Genomic DNA, 22,520 nt, shown 5'->3' on the forward strand with positions numbered 1-22,520 from the left:
GAGAGTGAGAGGCGCTAAAAGCACGCATTAGACACGGACAAATGATTCTCTATGGGGTCCCGTAGTACGCCAATGCAAGTCTATGGGTGCGCAAAAAATACGGATTACACACGGACCACACATGTGACCTGCGAGCAATACGCACCAGGTGTCTTTTAGCAAAGCCGGCAATTCAGTGCGCTATACAGTAAACTCACACTGACAGTTTTAATAAAGAAAAGAAAGAATAGATATAGACACATAGAATACATATATATATGCATTCTATGTGTCTATATCTATTCTTTCGTTTCTTTATTAAAACTGTCATAGGGCTCCATTATATGTCCATTTTGCAAGCCTGCGAGAAAATCTCGCCATACGGATGCCATACGGATTACATACGGATGCTGACATGCGCAAAATACGCGACCACACCTTGCTTACGGATGACATACGGAGCACTGTTTAGGGGTCTGTCATCCGTATTACGCATGTAAAATACTGACCGTATTTTGCGCAGGTTAGTGTGACTCCAGCCTAACAGTTTTAGTTGGCCTTAAAGGGAATCTGTCACCTATTTTTTGGCATATAAGATGCGGTCACCTCCATCAGGGGCTTATCTACAGCATTCTGTAGATCTCTCACTGACATCTCTCCTGTCAGTGAGAGATTTGAGGAGAAACAGCGTTACAAGTGCTGCTGGCAACAGCTGTGCCAGGCAGCAATTGTGCTATAAAGTAAAAAAAACAATAAAAAACCCAGATAAGGCAGGTTAGGGCTAGTAACAGTTAGGGTTACTGTTAGGTTAAAGTTAGGGTTACGTCAGTCAGTCACGTGACGTCAGTCAGTCACGTTAGTCACGTCACGTCAGTCACGACACGTCAGTCACGTCACGTCAGTCACGTCACGTCAGTCACGTCACGTCAGTCAGTCACGACACGTCAGTCAGTCAGTCACGACACGTCAGTCACGACACGTCAGTCAGTCACGACACGTCAGTCAGTCACGACACGTCAGTCAGTCACGACACGTCAGTCAGTCACGTCACGTCAGTCACGACACGTCAGTCAGTCACGACACGTCACGTCAGTCACGTCACGTCAGTCACGTCACGTCAGTCACGTCAGTCACGACACGTCAGTCAGTCACGTCACGTCAGTCACGACACGTCAGTCAGTCACGTCACGTCAGTCAGTCACGTCACGTCAGTCACGTCAGTCACGTCACGTCAGGCACGTCACATCAGTCACGTCAGTCACGTCACGTCAGGCACGTCACATCAGTCACGTCAGTCACGTCACGTCAGTCACGTCAGTCATGTCACATCAGTCAGTCACGTCACCTCAGAGTTTTCTATTTCTGGAAAAAAAATAAAAACTAATAAAATGGCCCATCCGTATTATAGTACAGAGGAAGCTTATGCACTGTTATGTTCTGACAGTGAAGAAAGCGCAGTGTCAGATGGCGATGTGGATTTCGAGGGCTTTAGTAGCAGCGACAGTGATAGCTCAGAAATGAGCAGTGATTCTGGTCCATCTTCACACACAAGGACCAGTACAACAAGAAGAACAAATAGCGCTTCTGGAGAAACGTCTCCAACTCAGGGAACTATGCCCAGTACTAGCGCTGTCCCTAGTGCTCGTGAATTGGCGCACGTCAGTGTCCAAGGGGCTTTGCCTCTTGATGTAGCATTTCCCAGATGGGAGGCTTCGGATTCGGCTACTCCATTCATCCCTAATTTTAATGCCATTCCTGGTATAAATGTGGAGGTGGAAAATTTTGGACCAATTAATTTTTTTAATTTGTTTATGACAGCTTGCTAGAGCATATTGTCCTACAAACAAATTTATATGCGTCCCAATTCATCAGCCAGAATCCACGATCCTATTATGCTAGGTCAAATTTATGGACACCAACTAATGTCTTAGAAATGAAAAAATTTTTAGGACTTACATTCGCTATGGAGCTTGTAAAAAAAACGAGCATTCGGTCCTATTGGTCCAACCGCCCTGTTCAAGCCACCCCTATGTTTTCTGCAGTTCTTCCTAGGACCCGTTATGAAATGCTCATGAGGTTTTGGCATTTTAACGACAATAGTCAATCCCTGCCCAGAGATGCCTCAGAACATGACAGACTATTCAAAATCAGACCCATCATCAAAGACTTAACAGAAAAGTTCTTGAGGCTCTACACCCCAACAGAAAACATTTCCATTGATGAGTCCCTTGTAAAATTCAAAGGAAGACTGCACCTCAAGCAATTTATTCCTTCTAAGAGAGCAAGGTTCGGAATAAAGCTCTATAAAATGTGCGAGAGTTCAACCGGATACACAGCTGCTTTTCGCATTTATGAGGGGAAAGATAGCCAACTAAACCCACCAGGATGCCCTACTTATCTGGGGACATCTGGAAAAATTGTTTGGGAGCTGATAACTCCATTTTTACAAAAAGGCTATAATCTGTATGTTGACAACTACTACACCAGCATACCCCTATTTAAAAGTCTGGTTGACCATAACATAGGGGCTTGTGGGACCATTCGCAAAAACCGTCAGGGGTTTCCACAATCGTTGGTCAACGAAAAGTTCCGAAAGGGGCAGTCAGGGGCTTTACGCAATGGAGAGCTGCTTGCCCTTAAGTATAAGGATAAAAAAGATATTTTTATCCTGAGCTCGATCCACACAGATGCCACAAAGGCCATTGCGGACCATCAGGGATCCACTACTCCAAAACCTGTGTCTGTCATTGACTACAAATATATGGGGGGTGTGGACCTTGCAGATCAGGTTCTACAGCCATACCAGGTATCAAGAAAATCATGTACCTGGTATAAGAAGTTAGTCATTTATTTGTTTCAGGTGGCCACATATAATTCCTTTGTGTTGTACAGAAAAGCCGGAAATACAGATACTTTCCTTGATTATCAGGAAAAGGTCATTGAACATCTTGTTTTTGAAAATGTTGTCCCCGCCAATCCTTTAGAATCTGAAGATGTTAGAAGACTCACTGAGCGACATTTTATTGCACTCATTCCAGCAACTGAAACAAGAAAGAACCCCCAGAGAAGATGTCGTGTATGTTCCAAGAGAGGAATGAGGCATGATACCCGCTATTATTGCCCACAATGCCCATCATTGCCAGCCTTATGCCTCCATGACTGCTTTAAAATCTTCCATACAGAACCACGTTTTTAAACTTTTTTGACATTCAATGCAGTCACTTTTGGGGGCTTATGCTGTTCTGGCACCTCAGGGGCTCTGACAATGTGACATGACATCCTCAAAACATTCCAGCAAAATCTGAACTCCAATATGGCGCTCCTTCCCTTCCAAGCTCTGACATGCGCCCAAACAGTGGTTTATCCCCACATATGGGGTGTCATCATACTCATGACAAATTGCACAACAACTGTTGGGGTCTAATTTCTCTGGTTACCCTTTGGAAAAAAAATTGAGGGCGAAAAGGTAATTTTTTGTGGAAAAAATATGATTTTTTTTATTTTCACGGCTCTTCGTTATTAACTTCTGTGTAGCACTTGGGCGTTCAAAGTGCCCACTACGCATCTAGATAAGTTCCATGGGGGGGTCTAGGTTCCAAAATGGGGTCACTTATTGGGGGTTTCCACTGTTTAGGCACGTCAAGGGCTCTGACAATGTGACAGGTCACCCACAAACAATTCCAGCAAAATCTGCTCTCCAATATGGCACTCCTCCCCTTCCAAGCTCTGCCGTGCGCCCAAACAGTAGTATTCTCCCACATATGGGGTATCGGCATGCTCAGGAGAAATTGCTCAACAAATTGTTTGGAGCAATTTCTCATGTTACCCTTATGAAAATGCAAAATATGAAGCTAAAACAATTTATTTGTGAAAAATGTTGCTTTTTTTTATTTCCACGGCTCTATGTTATAAACTTCTGTGAAGCACCTGTGGATTCAAGGTGCTCAATACACATCTAGATAAGTTCCCTAAGTGGTCTAGTTTCCAAAATGGGGTCACTTATTGGGGGTTTCCACTGTTTAGGCACGTCAAGGGCTCTGACAATGTGACAGGTCACCCACAAACAATTCCAGCAAAATCTGCTCTCCAATATGGCACTCCTCCCCTTCCAAGCTCTGCCATGCGCCCAAACAGTAGTATTCTCCCACATATGGGGTATCGGCATGCTCAGGAGAAATTGCTCAACAAATTGTATGGAGCAATTTCTCCTGTTACCCTTATAAAAATGCAAAATATGAAGCTAAAACAATTTATATGTGAAAAATGTTCCTTTTTTTTATTTCCACGGCTCTATGTTATAAACTTCTGTGAAGGACCTGTGGGTTCAAGGTGCTCAATACACATCTAGATAAGTACCCTAAGGGGTCTAGTTTCCAAAATGGGGTCACTTGTTGGGGGTTTCCACTATTTAGGCATGTCAGGGGCTCTCCAAACACAACATGGTGTCCGCTATCGATTCCAGGTAATTTTGCATTCCAAAAGTCAAGTGGTGCTCCTTCCCTTTCAAGCCCTGCCATGCGCCCAAATAGTATTATTCTCCCACATATGGGGTATCGGCGTGCTCAGGAGAAATTGCTAAACAAATTGTATGGAGCAATTTCTCCTGTTACCCTTATGAAAATGCAAAATATGAAGCTAAAACAATTTATTTGTGAAAAATGTTGCTTTTTTTTATTTCCATGGCTCTATGTTATAAACTTCTGTGAAGCACCTGTGGGTTCAAGGTGCTCAATACACATCTAGATAAGTTCCCTAAGGGGTCTAGTTTCCAAAATGGGGTCACTTGTTGGGGGTTTCCACTATTTAGGCATGTCAGGGGCTCTCCAAACGCAACATGGTGTCCGCTATCGATTCCAGGTAATTTTGCATTCCAAAAGTCAAGTGGTGCTCCTTCCCTTTCAAGCCCTGCCATGCGCCCAAACAGTATTATTCTCCCACATATGGGGTATCGGCATGCTCAGGAGAAATTACTCAACAAATTGTATGGAGCAATTTCTCCTGTTACCCTTATGAAAATGCAAAATATGAAGCTAAAACAATTTATTTGTGAAAAATGTTGCTTTTTTTATTTCCACGGCTCTATGTTATAAACTTCTGTGAAGCACCTGTGGGTTCAAGGTGCTCAGTACACATCTAGATAAGTTCCCTAAGTGGTCTAGTTTCCAAAATGGGGTCACTTATTGGGGGTTTCCACTGTTTAGGCATGTCAGGGGCTCTCCAAATGCAACATGGTATCCGCTATCGATTCCAGCCAATTTTGCATTCCAAAAGTCAAGTGGTGCTCCTTCCCTTTTAATCTCTGCTGTGCGCCCAAACAGTATTATTCTCTCACATATGGGGTATCGGCATGCTCAGGAGAAATTGAAAAGCAAAATGTATAGACCATTTTCTTCTGTTACCCTTGCGAAAGTAAAGAAAAAAAAGTCTAAAGGAAAATTTTTGTGAAAGAAAAGGAAATGTTTATTTTTCCCTCCACATTCCATTCATTCCTGTGAAGCACCTGAAGGGTTAATAAACTTCTTGAATGTGGTTTTGAGTACCTTGAGGGGTGCAGTTTTTAGAATGGTGTCACTTTTGGGTATTTTCTGTCATATTGACCCCCCAAACTCACTTCAAGTGTGAGGTGGTCCCTAAAAAAAATGGTTTTGCAAATTTTGTTGTAAAAATGAGAAATCGCTGGTCAACTTTTAACTCTTATAACTTTTCCTAACAAAAAAAAATTTTGATTCCAAAATTGTGCAGATGTAAAGTAGACATGTGGGAAATATTATGTATTAACTATTTTGTGCGATATAAATCTCTGATCTAAGGGCATAAAAATTTGAAAATTGCAAAATTTTCAAAATTTTCACCAAATTTGCATATTTTTAACAAATAAACGCAAGTCATAGCAAAGAAATTTTACCACTGTCATGAAGTACAATATATCACGAGAAAACAATGTCAGAATCAGCAGGATCCGTTGAAGCGTTCTAGAGTTATGACCTCATAAAGTGACACTGGTCAGAATTGATAAAATTGGCCCGGTCACGAAGGCAAAAACAGGCTCGGGTGCGAAGGGGTTAAAAGGCCTTGGATGATGATGTCAAAGGAGTATGGACTACAGCAAAGGGAGGTGGCCATAGCAAATGGTAGCATGGCCTGGCAATAGTAGCACAAGTGACTAACATATAGACTATCAAGAATGGTGCAAACAGTGTAATTAGATCACCCAAGTGGTTTCTTATAGTTTGTTACCATATGGACACACAGATCTGCATCAGGGACGTACTGTATATACAAAACAGTGCAAGATTTTAAATTAAGAACATTTGCGAAAAAATTCTTCTTGACTTGGAACTGAACCAATACAGTATTGCTGCATGTTTTATATATTGTTAGTCGTCCTGCTCAGCAAATTATCATTCTCCAGGCAGTAGCTCTCCTGTAAGCCAATGTCTGATCATTTCTTACAGTCCGGCTATCTACACCAGGTGTCACTTTTCACCACTTGTTACGGTACTTTTCTTTCCTTCCCTTCCAGGAGATTGGTAATTTGCATGTTTTCACCTTGGATCATTGCTAATAAAACTTCATACCAATTTAAGTTGGTCTGCTTAATTAAGCAAAGTCAATACCTTCTGTTTTGTAAGATAACCATTTTTTTTATTTGGGACAGTTTATGATTTTTTTTGTGTTTTTGTTTCATTGTTTTTATGGCACTAGAGCTTGGTTTTAGATTTCGGTCTTTTTTATTGTAATGATTATAATGAGCCATCTGATTTTCTTTAATCAATAATCATTCGATTCATTAGCCAGTGTATGGCTCATTAAGCAGTTTACTAGGAAGCGGTTCTATCAGAAGTCCTATGGCTTAGAATACAGTGGCGTGATGCTGTGTAGAGGTTTCCTACTGATTGCAGGTTTCATTAGAGATTGAAAAACACAGCTGCTGCCAAGATATTGTTTTTGTGCAATTCCAACCTGGAACTTTATGAAGACTTATATACAGCATGTCAGGGAGTATTAACACATATAGTGTGCAACATGGCCAAAAATTGAATGGTAAAACTGAATACATTTTACCATAAATTGCTGCATAATTTTTTTTTTACGGGTGAGAAACATGAAAACACTTAGGGTGTGTGCACTCGTAAGCGTTTTTTTCACGGTTTTTAAGCATTTTTCCCGGCAAAAACGCTTACAAGAAGCATCCCATTAATTTTAATGAATTCCGCACTTTTTGTGCATATTGATGCGTTTTTTTCTGCAAAAAAAAAAACTCATCGCGGTAAAAAAGCGCAGCATGCTCATTAATTTCGTGGAAAAATCCGCATTTCAAACTATATTCTATGAGACTGGGAATGCTCCAGAAAAAAACGCGCTGAAATAAATGTGCGTTTTCTGGGAAGGAGTCCGGTTTTTAGTCAGGAATTTTCTGTATACGTGGGTACATAGCCTAATACTTAACCTTTAAAAGCTATAAAGAAAGCCTATAGATAAGCAGATATTTGTAGCTTCACATGTATAAGAAGTGAGATCGAGCACCATGTGCAGAAAAATACTCGCTTACATTCCTTCACTGATTGCACTTGGGCACACAAATCCTCAAGATTCGCTGCTGGCAGTTCCCTTTGCGATGGGAGACAAGTCCGGATAGTCTATAGGAAATGGATAGCATGTTTCGGCCATGCGGTCTGCGTACACTAGCCCAAGCACCATCAGGCCTAGTGCTGTCATGTTGAAAAACAGCTCCAGGGACACTTTGGAGAAATGGCTGTACCACTTGTTCCACGACTAAATCAATGTAACACTAAGTAGCTAATGTACCTGGAATGAAGACAAGAGGGGTCCTTCTGCCGTACATTATGCCACTCCACACCATAATCTAGCTTCTTGGCATTGCCCTTGTCTCCAGACCAATATCTGATTATCATTGCAACTATGACAAAAGCGGGTCTCATCGCTGAAGAGGATAGACATCTATGATAGCCTGCATTGTCTTCTTGCCGTGCACCATGATAGCCTTTCAAAGTGGTGGCGTGAACTCATTGGAACACCTGTATCAATGAGTGGTATCCACGAGAGGTGGTGAGTTCTCCTTCAATGGAAGTCTTCAAACAGAGGCTGGACAGACATCTGTCTGAGATGATTTAGTGAATCCTGCTTTGAGCAGGGGGTTGCACCAGATGACCCAGGAGGTCCCTTCCAACTCTACCATTCTATGATGCTATGTATCTGACATATCTTATGTAGTGCAAATGCCTTTTGATCGCTTGTGTAGACACTGTTTGATGCCATAGGCTTTGTATGCATATAAGACGTCTAATTTCACTTGCGGTGCATAACAATGCCAGGCCACATGTTGCTCCTCTACTATTAGCAGCCTGCTTGGTATGAAAGTAATACCATGGCCTGCAGAGTCTCCAGACTTGTCTTCCATTGAGCATATTTGGGACACATTAGTTGGCAATTGCAAAGCGAGCTGCCAGCAGCAGATATTGATAATTTGCATGTCCTAGTCCAGAACAATCATCAGACAAACATTAAGTACATTGCAGAGCTGGGGGTCCTGGGTTCAAATCCCACCAAGTGTCGACAGCATCTTCAAGGGGTTTGTATGTTCTCCCCGTGTTTGTGTGGGTTTCCTCCCGGTTCTCCAGTTTCCTCCCACACTCCAAAAGACATACTGATAGGCAACTTAGATTGTGAGCCCCATCAGGGACAGTGCCGATAATGTCTGTAAAGCGCTGTGGAATTTATAGCGCTATATAAATGAGTAAAATAAATAAAAATTATGAGTTGCATAAATAAAAAAAACAATTGCTCCATTTTTACTTACCCCCTTTACCAATCACCATAAATATTATGCTGAATGTATTGTACGTTTTTTTGCAATTTCAGAAATACTTAATGTGTCCATTTTATGTACTGGTTTGCAATGTTTATTTTAAAAAAGTGTATAAAAAATGTGATTATAATTGTTTTTCGGTATTCTGTTTGACATTTTTTCCTGTACGATGTTCGCATCATAACTGTATATTTTGCCTATTAAGAACAGTACCATTTAGATCTCTAAGCAGAGAACAGTCTCTTAAAAACACCAGTGAGTTAGGGTACCGTCACATTTAGCGATGCACCAGCGATCCCGACAACGATACGACCCGGTCAGGATCGCTGGTGCATCGCTAAATGGTCGCTAGTGAGCTGCCACACAGGAAGATCTCACCAGCGATGCAGCAGCGGTCGGCGTTCGTTACTTACCTGTCAGACGCGGCGTTGAAGACGTCCTCCCGCCCGCGTCCACGCGTTGCTCGTCGGCAGCAGCAGGAAGCGGCTGACGAGAAACGGCCCAGGACGTTCTCGCGCGATCAGCGATAGCCAGCGGGGGGAGCCGGTCGGAGGTAAGTATCAGACATAGCGATATCGCTAGCAATATCGCTGCTACGTCACAAAATCGGTGACACTTAAGCAATATCGCTAGCAATCTCGCTTAGTGTGACGGGCCTTTATAGAAAGCTGAAAAAAACATACAGACCTCCTGAACTAGTGCCATGCCTTCTGTCCAGATCTAAATCCCATTGAACACCTGTTGAGAAATCTTAAAATTGCTGTTGAGAGAAGGCACCTTCAAATACGAGAGACCTGGAGCAGTTCGCAAGAGATCAGTGGTCCAATATTCTAGATGAGAGGTGTAAAAAGCTTGTGGATTGTTATAGAAAGCGACTTATTCCAAAGTGTGTGTAACCAAATATTAACCCCTTTCTGCCATGACGTACTATCCCGTCCATATGCCCTGGGACTTAATTCCCAGGGATGGGATAGTACGTCATAGCGATCAGCGGCGCTCACGTGGTGAGCGCCGCTGATCGCGGCCGGGTGTCAGCTGATTATCACAGCTGACACCCGGCAATATGTCGGACCGCCCCCGACACAATAACCCCTGGCACACTGCGCTCAAACACGATCGCAGTGTACCGGGGGTTTAGGGAAGCATCGGCGGGGAGGGGGCTCCCTCCGTGCTTCCCTGAGACCTCCACAGCAGCACAATGTGCAGTGCTGCTGCGGGGGCCTCCTTCCCTGCAGGTCCCCGGATCCAAAATGGCAGCGGGGACCTTCGGGGGCCTGCAGGGAGCCGGCTTCCTCACTGCCTGCAAAGCGCAGGTACGAGGAAGCCTTCTGCACTGCCTGTGACAGATCGCTTATCTGTCACAGCGATCTGTGATGTGACAGATCAGCGATCTGTCACATGACATTTATGTTCCCCCCTGGGACAATGTAATAAAGTTAAAAAAAAAGTGTAAAAATAATTTATAAAAAAATCGCTAAATAAAAAAAAAAAAAAATATTCCCTAATTCATTTTTTGGAAATAAAAAAAAAATAAAAGTGCACACATTTGGTATTGCCGCGTCCGTAACGACCCGCCCTATAAAACTGTCCCAATAGTTAACCCCCTTAGCGAACCCCTTAAAAAATAATAATCAAAGCAAAAAATAATGCTTTATTATCATACCGCCGAACAAAAAGTGCAATAACGCGCAATCAAAAAGACGGATATAAATAGCCATGGTACCGCTGAAAACGTCAAATTGTCCCGCAAAAAACGAGCCACCATACAGTGTCATCAGCGAAAAAATTAAAAAGTTATAGCTCGCAGAATAAAGCGATGCAAAATAATTATTTTTTAGATAAAATTGTTTTCATTGCATAAAAGCACCAAAACATAAAAAAAGACATAAATGAGGTATCGTTGTAATCGTACTGACCCGAAGAATAAAACCGCCTTATCAATTTTACCGCACGCAGAACGGTGTACACGCACCCCCCAAAAGAAATTCTTGAAATTCTGGTTTTTGTTCATTCTGCGTCCCAAAAATCGGAATATAAAGCGATCAAAAAATGTCTCGTGCCCGAAAATGGTATCAATAAAAACGTCAACTCGTCCCGCAAAAAATATGGAAAAATTATAGCTCTCAAAATGTGGTGATGAAAAACTATTTTTACAATAAAAGGCGTCTTTTAGCGTGTGACAGCTGCCAAAAATAAAAACCCGCTTTAAATAGTAAATCAAACCCCCGTTATCACCCCCTTAGGCCGGTTTCACACTAGCGCATTTTCAGCGCGCGCACGGCCGGGGGTAGCTCCGCCCCCGATCCGGCTCTCTGCCCGGCGTGCACTTTTGACGGTGCGCCGTGCACAGCGCAGGTCAAAGCGCAACTAGCGCACGGCCTGCGCACGATCGGCGCACCCTATGCTAAAGATAGGGTGCGCCGATCGCAGGCGCCGCTGTCCGCTAGGAGGCGGCGCTACAAGGAAGGGGCGGGCACGCCGGGCAGAGAGCCGGATCGGGGGCGGAGCTACCCCCGGCCGTGCGCGCGTTGAAAATGCGCTAGTGTGAAACCGGCCTTAGTTAGGGAAAAATAATAAAATTAAAAAAATGTATTTATTTCCATTTTCCCATTAGGGTTAGGGATAGGGCTAGGGTTAGGGGTGTGTTGGGGTTAGGGTTGGAGTTAGAATTGGGGGGTTTCCACTGTTTGGGCACATCAGGTTCTCTTCAAACGCAACATGCCGTCTGATCTCAATTCCAGCCAATTCTGTGTTGAAAAAGTCAAATGGTTCTCCTTCCCTTTCAAGCTCTGCCATGCGCCAAAACAGTGTTTTACCCCCGGTATCAGCCTACTCAGGACAAATTGCAAAACAACTTTTGGGGTCCAATTTCTCCTGTTACCCTTGGGAAAATAAAAAAAATTGGGGACTAAAAGATCATGTTTGTGGAAAAAATATGATTTTTTTATTTTCACGCCCGGGCGTTATAAACTTCTGTGAAGCACTGGGGGGTTTAAAGTGCTCACCACACATCTAGATAAGTTCCTTAGGGGTTCTAGTTTCCAAAATGGGGTCACTTGTGGGGGGTTTCCACTGTTTAGGTACATTAGGGGCTCTCCAAAGGCAACATGACACCCGCAGACCATTCCATCAATGTCTGCATTCCAAAACGTCACTACTTCCCTTCCGAGCCCTGACGTGTGTCCATACAGTAGTTTTCTCCCACATATGGGGTGTCAGCTTACTCAGGACAAATTGGACAACAACTTTTGAGGTCCAGTTTCTCCTGTTACCATTGGGAAAATTAAAAATTGGGGACTAAAATATCATGTTTGTGGAAAAAATGTGATTTTTTTATTTTCACACCCGGGCATTATAAACTTCTGTGAAGCCCTTGGGGGTTCAAAGTGCTCACCACATATCTAGATAAGTTACTTGGGGGGCTAGTTTCCAAAATGGTGTCATTTGTGGCGGGTTTCCACTGTTTAGGCACATCAGGGGCTTTCCAAACGTGGCATGGCGTCCAATACCAATTCCAGCCAAAAAATTCAAATGGCACTTCTTCCCTTCCGAGCTATGCCATGCACCCAAATAGTGGTTTACCCCCACATATGGGGCATCAGCGTACTTAGGACAAATTGCACAATAACTTTTGGGGTCCTGTTACCCTTGGAAAAATAAAAATTGTGGGTGAAAAGATCATTTTTTTAAAAAAATATGATTTTTTAATTGTACAGCTGTACGTTATAAACTTCTGTGAAGCCCTTGTGGGTTCAAAGTTCTCACCACATATCTAGATAAGTTCCTTGGGGGGTCTAGTTTCCAAAATGGGGTTACTTGTGGGGGGTTTCCACTGTTTAGGTACATCAGGGGCTCTCCAAACGTGACATGGCATCCGATCTGAATTCCAGCCAATTTTGCATTGAAAAAGTCAAACGGCGCTCCTTCCCTTCTGAGCTCTGCCATGCGCTGAGACAGTGGTTCCCCCCCACATATCAGGTATCAGCGTACTCAGGACAAATTGCACAATAACTTTTGCAGTCCAATTTCTCCTGTTACCCTTGGTAAAATAAAAAAAATTGGACCTGAAGTAATTTTTTTGTGAAAAAAAGTTAAATGTTCATTTTTTTTTTTAAACATTCAAAGAATTCCTGTGAAGCACCTGAAGGGTGAATAAACTTCTTGAATATGGTTTTGAGCACCGTGAGGGGTGCAGTTTTTAGAATGGTGTCATTTTGGGTATTTTCTATCTTATAGATCCCTCAAAGTGACTTCAAATGTGATGTGGTCCGTAAAAATAAAATGGTGTTGCAAAAATGAGAAATCGCTGGTCAACTTTTAACCCTTATAGCTTCCTAACAAAAAAAATATTGGTTCCAAAATTGTGCTGATGTAAAGTAAACATATGTGAAATGTTATTTATTAAGTTTTTTGTGTGCCATATCTCTGGGATTTAAGGGCATAAAAATTCAAAGTTGGAAAATTGCGAGATTTTCAAAATTTTCGCCAAATTTCCGTTTTTTTTCACAAATAAACGCAAGTTATTTGAATGAAATTTTACCACTACCATGAAGTACAATATGTCACGAGAAAACAGTGTCAGAATCAACGGGATCCATGGAAGCGTTCCAGAGTTATTACCTCATAAAGGGACATTGGTCAGAATTGTAAAAATTGGCCCAGTCATGATCGTGCAAACCACCCTTGGGGGTTAAGGGATTAAGTTGAGGGTGCCAACAATTTTGTCCTGCCCATTTTTGGGGTTTTGTGTGAAATTTTGCCTTTTTTTCTCTGTTTTTTTGAATTTGTACCAGTACACAGGAACCTTTGTGTGTATAAAGGAAATAAACACGTGTATGACAAAGCACGTGTAGCTGCAGTAATTTTCAAGGAGAAGGTCTTCATTTTCTGGGACAATTCCAAGGGTGCCAACAGTTTTGACCATGACTGTATCACATGGTCCCCAAGTTTATTTTACTCACTTATATACCTCCATTAACATAGTAACATAGTTATTAAGGTTGAAGGAAGACTTTAAGTCCATCTAGTTCAACCCATATCCTATCCTAACTTGCCCTAACATGTTGATCCAGAGGAACGCAAAAAAAACCCATGTGGCAATCAGTAAGCTTCACATTGGGGGAAAAAATTCCTTCCTGGCTCCACAGCGCTTTACAGACATTATCATCACTCTCCCCATTGGGGCTCACAATCTAGATTCCATATCAGTATGTTTTTGGAGTGTGGGAGGAAACTGGAGAACCCAAAGGAAACCCGCACAAACACGGGGAGAACAGACAAATTCTTTGCAGTTGTCCCAAATGCTGCAAGGCTACAGTGCTACAGTGCTAACCACTGAGCCACCGTGCTGCCCAAATCTGAGGTTAATCGATCCAAACATGTTAAAGTTTAATGCCCACTCTTGGATATTTTATATTCTAATATTTTTAGAATTTTTTTTTTTTTTTGTAAATTTGGGTCTTTTTCTCTGTAAAGAAGTTGTTTTGTGAGAACTTCATTTATAACCCTGAAGAGCATAGCGTATGAAATATGATCGTCTCAGCCTGGGAATTCCCAGAGGAGTCAACCTAGTAAGAGAAATCTGCTGACACCAATCCAGTATCACGAGGTGTCTGCACTGTATTCAGCAGTTTATACACGCCTAATATATTTATCAGCGATAAGGGAAGGGTGGATCAAATGCCACCGAATATTTACCCTGAGTATAGAGGCTTATCAGTGTGTAGTGTAACTATTAATTCATAGCACGTGTCTCCTGAGAGACCTGGAAAGCCTCCAAGGGTTGAATGAAATAATAAGTCCTACAAATATTAAAAATTCATTCATCTGACAGTTTCACATCTAGAAAGCCTCAGACAAATGACCCTGGTAGGAGATGCATTTTCTTCAGCAGATTGTCATTTTTTTTTTTAATATTGGGATGCCTATAACTTATTAATAGTCATGAGCGAGCATGCTCATGTGCTAACAGAGTGTCTTCGGCATGTTTGAAAAATATGTTCGAGTCCCCGCAGCCATGTCTCATGACTGTTCGACAGCCGCAACACATACAGGGATTGCATGGTCATTAGAAAATTTCCTCATGTGTTACGGCTGTCGAAAGGTCGCGAGACATGCAGCCGCGGGGACTCACACATATTATTCGAGCATGCCGAAGTCACTCGGTTAGCAGCCGAGCATGACACCTTATCCCAGCATGTTCACTCATCACTATTTAATAACTTTTGTTGTTTGTATTTTTTTGTAGATGCACCATTTTGTTTTTCTTTCACTTTTTTTTTTCTGTTCATTGTACTATATAAATATCATTGTAACTAGATGGAGGCCTGATGCGATCGCATCGGGAGGGCTGTAATGTCACGATGGGGGCAGGCTTTGCAGCATTGAGAATCTCTCCCTCCCCCCCATGTGCTCACCCATCTATCCACTCTCTCTTTCCCCATGTGCTGACTTCTCCCGTCTGTGCTCTCTTCTTTGACCTGTCTACCCCATGTGCTATCCGCCTTATCTGCTGTCTCTCTTTCCTGTGTTCTCCCCTCAAGTGCTGTCCCGTTTGAGCTGTCTCCCCCCGTGCTCTGTCTCTTTCACCCCTGTGCGCTTTCTCTGTCCCCCATCTGCTGTCTTCTCCTCTCATGTCATCTCTTCTTTGACCTGTGTACCCCATGTGCTGGCAGGGGAGGAAGCAAAAAGCAGTACTGACATTACAGCAGGAGATCACAGAGGATACATTTTTTGAGGTAAAATATTGTTTAAAAACAGTCAGTGAAATATTTTACCTCATAAAATGAATCCTCTGTGATCCCCTGCTGTAATGTCAGTATTGTGTTTGCTTCCTCCCTTGCCCAGGAGATGTGGTATGCTACATACACGGATAGACACAGACAATTTTTAAAATGAACTTTCGTTAGTTGGAAAACCCATTTAATTTGAACGGCTTCCTCTGCTTGTAGACTCATCGCACATCTGCTGCCGGGATCAGCTAAATGATTCACTGCACCTGTGTGGAATTCACACAGGCGCAGTAAATCAGACCGCCGCCATCTTTGTGCAGACAGATAGCGGTGGTCACATTAAAACTGCGCATGCGCTCCTCCTGTACAAAGATGGCGGCTGTCAGTGAATCATTTGGCTGATCCCGGCGGCGGTGTGTTCACGACAGTGCTCTGCTGGTGGTACCATGCAAGAGGCTGTATACAGCGTATACAGTGTGTGTGGTGCTTATGGCGTATACAGTGTGTGTGGTGCATACGGTGTGTACAGTGTGTGTGTGGTGTTTCCATATTGAGACACCCATCACTTGGGTGTCCCAATATGGCGGTCGGTGAACTTCCGTAGCTTGGAATTCTGGGATCCGGACACACCTGGACGGAACAGGATGTGAAGACATTACAAGGTAAGTATATATTAGACTATGTTCTAGGCAGTTACATTGACTCCAATTCCAGCAATGTGTACTCTGTTTATGCATCTCCTGCACAATAGAAGCATTTTTTAGACAATTTTTTTTTTTTAGACCACTACATTTTGAGTGATCAAAAACAATAACATTTTAATTTTTCCATCCACTTAGCTGTATTATGGCAGGACAAGTCATGTTTTTCCATGGTGCCACATTGGGTTCATGATAAACCATTGATTAAAAATCTGCCAACAGCCGTCAGTAGTGATAACACAGATAACAAATGGTGTTTATATCAGGTATAGTCTTACCAGCTATTTGACTGATCTTGAAACAATTGTTTAGTAAAGCAAGAAGTAATGAAGAAGCTTTAATTTATATTCTTACCTTCAAGGGGCTGTCCAGTGAAAGCATATTTATATCCTATCCTAGTATAGATCATCAATATTAGATTGGGCGTCCGACACCCAATACCCCCACCAAAAACTGTTGTTTGCTCCAGCTTGTCACTGCAGAACAGATCATCCAATGGCTACTGGAACAAATAAAAGCTGATCGATGGAGGTGCGGGATGTCGGACCCCTTCTGATCTGAAAGTAATGACCTACCCTAGTGCTAGATCATTAATATGCTGTGATCGGCCAACCTCTTTATGGCTGGCTGGCTAGCCTCTACTGAAGCAGCACCTGACCTTCTCTAGTAACCAGTGCAGATAGAAAAAGAATCTAAAATGTTTAGGTAAGAAGAGTGCTCACTGTGTCACTTGTTTGACAGGGTTATAATTGGTATATATTCATATTAGGTTTTTTTTAATGTGCGAAATGTCTAGTGTGTTTATGCATTTCTGCAATGTGTTTTTTTTTGCATATTTTATTACATACAGAATATATTAGGATTCCTGCTTTGGCATAGAAAAAAAAACTAAAATGAGGTATGCTTTCATTAGTTCAAAACATCATCCTTGGATAAGATGACCCAGCTTTTATTACTCCCACTAAACATCCTTTTTATAAGAGGGGTAAAATTCCACCAATAGTTAATAGGGGATTTGGATGTTTCACCCCCAGCAGTTCGCCCCCGGGGACATTTCGCCCCCGCTTATTTCGACCCAGCATTTGAAATGATAGGGGCGAAATGTACCTGGGGGAGAACTGCTGGTGGCAAATTGCTGGGGGCCAAACTTCCTATATCCCATGCTCAAGCAGATAACATTAACAAGCGGACAGTAGTAGCCTGAGCTTCAAGCTCTTAAGGGGGCTTTACACATAGCGATATCGCTAAAGCTTCACCGATTTTGTGACGCAGCAGCGATATTGCTAGCGATATCGCTATGTGTGATACTTACCTCCGACCGGCTCCCCCGCTGGTTATCGCTGATCGCAAAAGATCGTCCACGACCATTTCTCGTCCACCGCTTCCTGCTGGGCTCCCTGCTGGCGCCGACGAGCGACGCGTGAACACGGGCGGGAGGACGTCATCATCGCCGCGTCTGAAAGGTGAGTAACTACCATTGCTGCTTCGCTACATCGCTGTGAGATCTGCCTGTTTGGCAGCTCACTAGCGACCATTTAGCGATGCACCGCGATCCTAACCGGGTTGTATCGTTGTGGGGATCGCTGGTGCATCGCTAAATGTAAAGGGGTCTTTACTCCTGACCCATACAGCAGTTGCCTGTATAGTCTCTATCATATCTACAACCTTGACTATTAATCAGTGATTGAACAGGATTGATGACTTATTGGAGATTACAGGTATAGAAGGTAAAGTGAAAACAAATCCTAACTCTATACCATGCATCCTTGACATGATTTAATGTACTACTCTAGCTACTAGATCACGCTGTTTCTATATGAATCTTGCCATTTTATACATTCATCCGATGCTCTAGATGTTTACGATATTTACCCGTCCCACTTAATATACCATTGTTTTCTCTCTTTTCAGTGCTGGACCCAAAGGAGATAACATATATGAATGGAGATCAACTATACTAGGTCCTCCTGGTTCTGTATATGAAGGTGGTGTTTTCTTCTTAGACATCACATTCTCACCAGACTACCCATTCAAACCACCAAAAGTAAGTGATTCTCTATCAAGTCACCAATTTGTAGCTTATATTGTTTGTGGAAACAGAGGCTGTGCTGATGTCAATATGCAAACTGTATGGGGACCGAAGCAAGCTATAATCAGAAAATGACCTATTGTGTAAAACAGGTAAATATTAGCAATTTTTCTTTTCATATCACAATTTGTTTTTTTTTTTAAAAATAGGAATATTGCAACTTGCACAATGGCCACTTGGGGTGATTCGGACTTTTATTATCACAGCCAGGGTTAGGCAGAGTTCACACGTCGTGTTTTTTTCGCCGCGGTTTTAAACGCGCAATTTTGCCGCGAAAAATAAGCATCCAATGCAATCCTATGGGATTCCGCAATTCTGTGCTAATGCTGTGTTTTTTTCCGCGGCGGAATTGCTTCACTGTAAAAAACGCAGCATGCTCATTAATTTAGCAGAATTGCGGCGATCCCGCACCCATAGGATTGCATTGTTCCGCTTACTTCCCGCATGTGGCTGTGCACACCATGCGAAAAGTAAGCAGAACATTTGCGGATGGTACCCACGGTCCGGAGGAGAGGAGACTGTCCTCCGGGCTTTGGGTACCATATCCCTGTAAAAAATAGAATTAAAATAAAAAATATTGTATTCTCACCTTCCGGCGTCCCGCGCAGCCTTCCCGCCTCTCTCCACGCTCCTGTTCCCAGTAGTCCTTTGCGAGAATGACCGCAATGACGTTGAGATCTCGTGGGAGCACGACGTCTCGCGGTCATTTGCGATGACGTCGCGGGAGCGCGACATCTCGCGGTCATTCGCGCAAAGGATTACTGGAACCGGGAGCGTGGAGAGAGGCGGGAAGGCTGCGCGGGACGCCAGAAGGTGAGAATAACAATATTTTTTATTTTTTTTATTATTTTTTAATTTTTTATCTTTTGTTACTGATGCTGCATAGGCAGCCTCAGTAGTAAAAAAGTTGGTCACACTTGTCAAACACTATGTTTGACGAGTGTGACGAGTGTGACCAACCTGTCAATCAGTTCTCCAAGCGATGCTCCAGATTGCTTGGAAAACGCTAGCATTCTGCAAGCTAATTACGCTTGCAAAATGCTAGTTTTTCCGTGGGAAAATCGCGGGATTTTTAAATGCGATTTTCTCGCGGAATGGAATTTTCACGGTAATTTCCACGAGAGTTCCGCTACGTGTGAACGTAGCCTTACAATGACAGGTAAAACCTTTACCCACAGCTGATAGCACAGAATTCACTAGTCACAACTTAGGGCCCCGTCACTCATAGCGACTCACCAGCGATCCCGACAACGATATGAACTTGTCAGGATCGCTGATGAGCTGCCAAACAGGCAGATCTCAGCAGCGATCAGGACAGCGACACACGGGTAACAAGCGATGCACGTCGCTTAGTTACCCGCAGTCTACTGTTGTGAATTCTCTCTCTGGCTTCCCTCTGGTGATTACTGAAGGTAGTGGAGCTGGTCAGATTGACAGAGGGGTTGCGAGTTCTCTTTCTGGGATCCCTCTGGTGGTTACTGGAGGTAGTGGAGCTGATCTGATTGACAGAGGCTTGCCACCTGATAATGAGGAAGATGATTGGAGATCTGGGGTTTCTGATTGGGATTTAAGAAAGCTGACTCCCTTTATCCCTGCTGGTGATTTTCTTCCTGTTCCTTCTGAGGTCTGATGTCTCCTGCTCTGTCCCTGCATGTTCAGCTAAGTGGTTCATTTGCTATTCTGTTTGCATTTGATCTGGTTTTGTCTATCTCTGCTTTGTGCGGGTCAGCCAGCTCCGGCTGGGGCTATGCTGAATCACCGCCCATATGTTACTGCTTGTGCCAGTTTGTTTTGTCCCCTGTTATATTGGTCTCTTTTTGCTTTGCTTTCAGAATATACCAGAGTGCTGATATAGTGGGGACGAAGTCATGCGACTTCAGTATTTTTTGTGCATCAGACATGTTGGACGTTTTTCAGGGTTTTTTGCGTGATTGCAGACAGTGTCTTTCCTTTCCTGTCCTGTCTAGTCAGTGTGGGCCCCATCATTTGCTCAGTGTATTTTCCTGCCTGTGTTTGTGTTTTCATCTTGTCTCACCAACAATATATGTTTGGGGACTATCTATTATTTTGGGGTCTGCCCCGGGGCGGTTTAGATTTCCCCTTTCTTGCTTTAGGCTTAGTTAGCTCTCCGGCTGTGCCGAGGCATCTAGGATCATTGTAGGTACGCTCCACGGCTACTGCTAGTTGTGTGGATAGGATCAGGGGTCTGCAATCCGCTTAGTTTCCAACCTCTCTGGTTTTCTGTGGCTTAGCCTGGGCCTGTTGTCCTCCTTGGTGACCCATTCATAACAGTGTACATTAAGATACCAGTGCGCTGGGGCAGGGAGCTGGTAACCAAGGTTTACCTTGGTTACCAGCTCCCTGCACCAGCGCGCTGGTATCTAACGTACACATCGGGTTTCTAAGCGCAGCGCTTAGAAACCCGATGTTTACCTTGGTTACCAGCTCGCTGATCGCTGGTCTCCCGACTGCCACACGCAGAGATGCGTGCTGGCCAGTGGGAGATCAACGATCAAAAAAATGTCCAGGCCATTCGAGCACGATCAGCGATACCCGGCAAGGGGGCCGATTGCTGATAAGTGTCACACACAGCGATCTCGCTGGTGAGATCGCTGTTGCGTCACAAAACTTGTGACTCAGCAGCGATCTCGCTAGCGAGATCGCTGTGTGTGACGGGGGGCTTTACTCCGCTGCCCCTCCCGTCACAGTCACCTTTACACATGATTATTACATGCTTCAATACAAAAGATTAGCTATGACTGTTCATTGTGGCTAATGTTCATGTGTTGTTTCATGAAACAACAAAAAGATCTAATTAAGCCCCATTGGCCAGTTTGAAAATTGCAAGATTTCTATTTTTTATTTTTAATATACGGTACATTTTTCATATACCATATCTACTTGTGTGTAAGCCAAGTTTTTCAGCACAATTTTTTGTGCTGAAAATGCCTCCCCCGGCCCATACACGAGTCATTTTCCCAGAAGCCGGCGGGGGAGGGGGAGTGGCGGAGCAGCGGGTCACATGAGGCAGGAGCCTGCAGCTCTAACTGTGCCCGCTGCTAAAGAGAAATGAATATTCACTGCACTGGCAATGAATATTCTTTTCTCCTATAGCGCACACAGTTACAACTGCAGCCGCCAGCTTCCAGCAGTGGCTGGGTTAGCGCGGGTGCCCGCTCATTAAGGTAATGAATATTCACCTCTCTCCACTCCTATAGGCGATGGTGGGGGTGAATATTCATTACCTTAATGAGCGGTAACACGTGATTACTCAACCGTTGGAGCTGCTAGAAGCCGGAACAAGATGCTGCGAGGGCACGCAGAGAAGGTAAATAGGAGTTCTTTTTTTTTTTTTTTATGCTTTTATCATGGGGGCCATACACACAAAGACAGGGGATAAGGAGCCAGGCATACAAGGATAGAGGGGATAAGAAGCCATGCAGACAAGCATGGGGATGAGGAACCGTGCAGGCAATGATGGGGATTAGGAGCCATTTATACAAGGATAGGGATGAGGAACCATTCCTAACAGGACAGGGATGAGGAGCGATGCAGACAATGACGGGGATAAGGAGCCATTCAGACAAGAATGGGGATAAGGAGCCATGCAAACAAGGATGGACATAAGGAGCCATGCAAACAAGGATGGACATAAGGAGCTATTCAGACAAGGATTGGAATGAGGAGCCATGCAAGCAAGGATGGAGATAAGGAGCCATGCAGACAAGGATGTGGGTATAAGGAGCCATGCAGACAAAGATGGGTATAAGGAGTCATGCAAACAAGGATAGGGATGAGGAGCCATGCAAACAAGGATGGGAATATGGAGCCATGCAGAACAGGATGGGGATGAGGAGTCATGCAGGCAAGGATAGAGATGAGGAGCCATTCATACAAGGATGGGGATGAGGAACCATGCATACCAGGATTGGGGATGCAGGGACAATGCATGGGTATACGGCTTATACTCAAGTCAATAAGTTTTTCGTGGCAAAATTAGGTGCCTTGGCTTATACCTGGGTTGACTTATACACGAGTATAAACTGATTAAATTTGCTGATGACACAAAGCTAGGAGGGATAGCTAATACTAGAGAAGAGAGAGAGAAGATTCAAAAAGATATAAATAAACTGGAGCAGTGGGCAGCAACTAACAGAATGGTTTTTAAAAGGGAAAAAAGCAAAGTACTA

At 43.5% G+C, this 22,520-nt stretch overlaps 1 protein-coding gene across 2 annotated transcripts in view; it reads left to right on the top strand.

Moving 5' to 3' along the window:
- LOC141083823 (ubiquitin-conjugating enzyme E2 E2) overlaps positions 1 to 22,520 on the top strand; it is a 278,410-nt gene that overhangs the window by 206,037 nt on the left and 49,853 nt on the right. For both annotated transcript variants that reach the window (XM_073568279.1, XM_073568286.1), the window contains exon 4: positions 18,153 to 18,285. In XM_073568279.1, coding sequence (XP_073424380.1) covers positions 18,153 to 18,285 — 133 coding nt within the window. The remainder of the gene's footprint in view (positions 1 to 18,152; positions 18,286 to 22,520) is intronic.

This window comes from Dendrobates tinctorius, unplaced genomic scaffold (genome assembly GCF_039654945.1).
Source record: "Dendrobates tinctorius isolate UK_male_01 unplaced genomic scaffold, ASM3965494v1 ptg000005l, whole genome shotgun sequence".
NCBI lineage: Eukaryota > Metazoa > Chordata > Amphibia > Anura > Dendrobatidae > Dendrobates > Dendrobates tinctorius.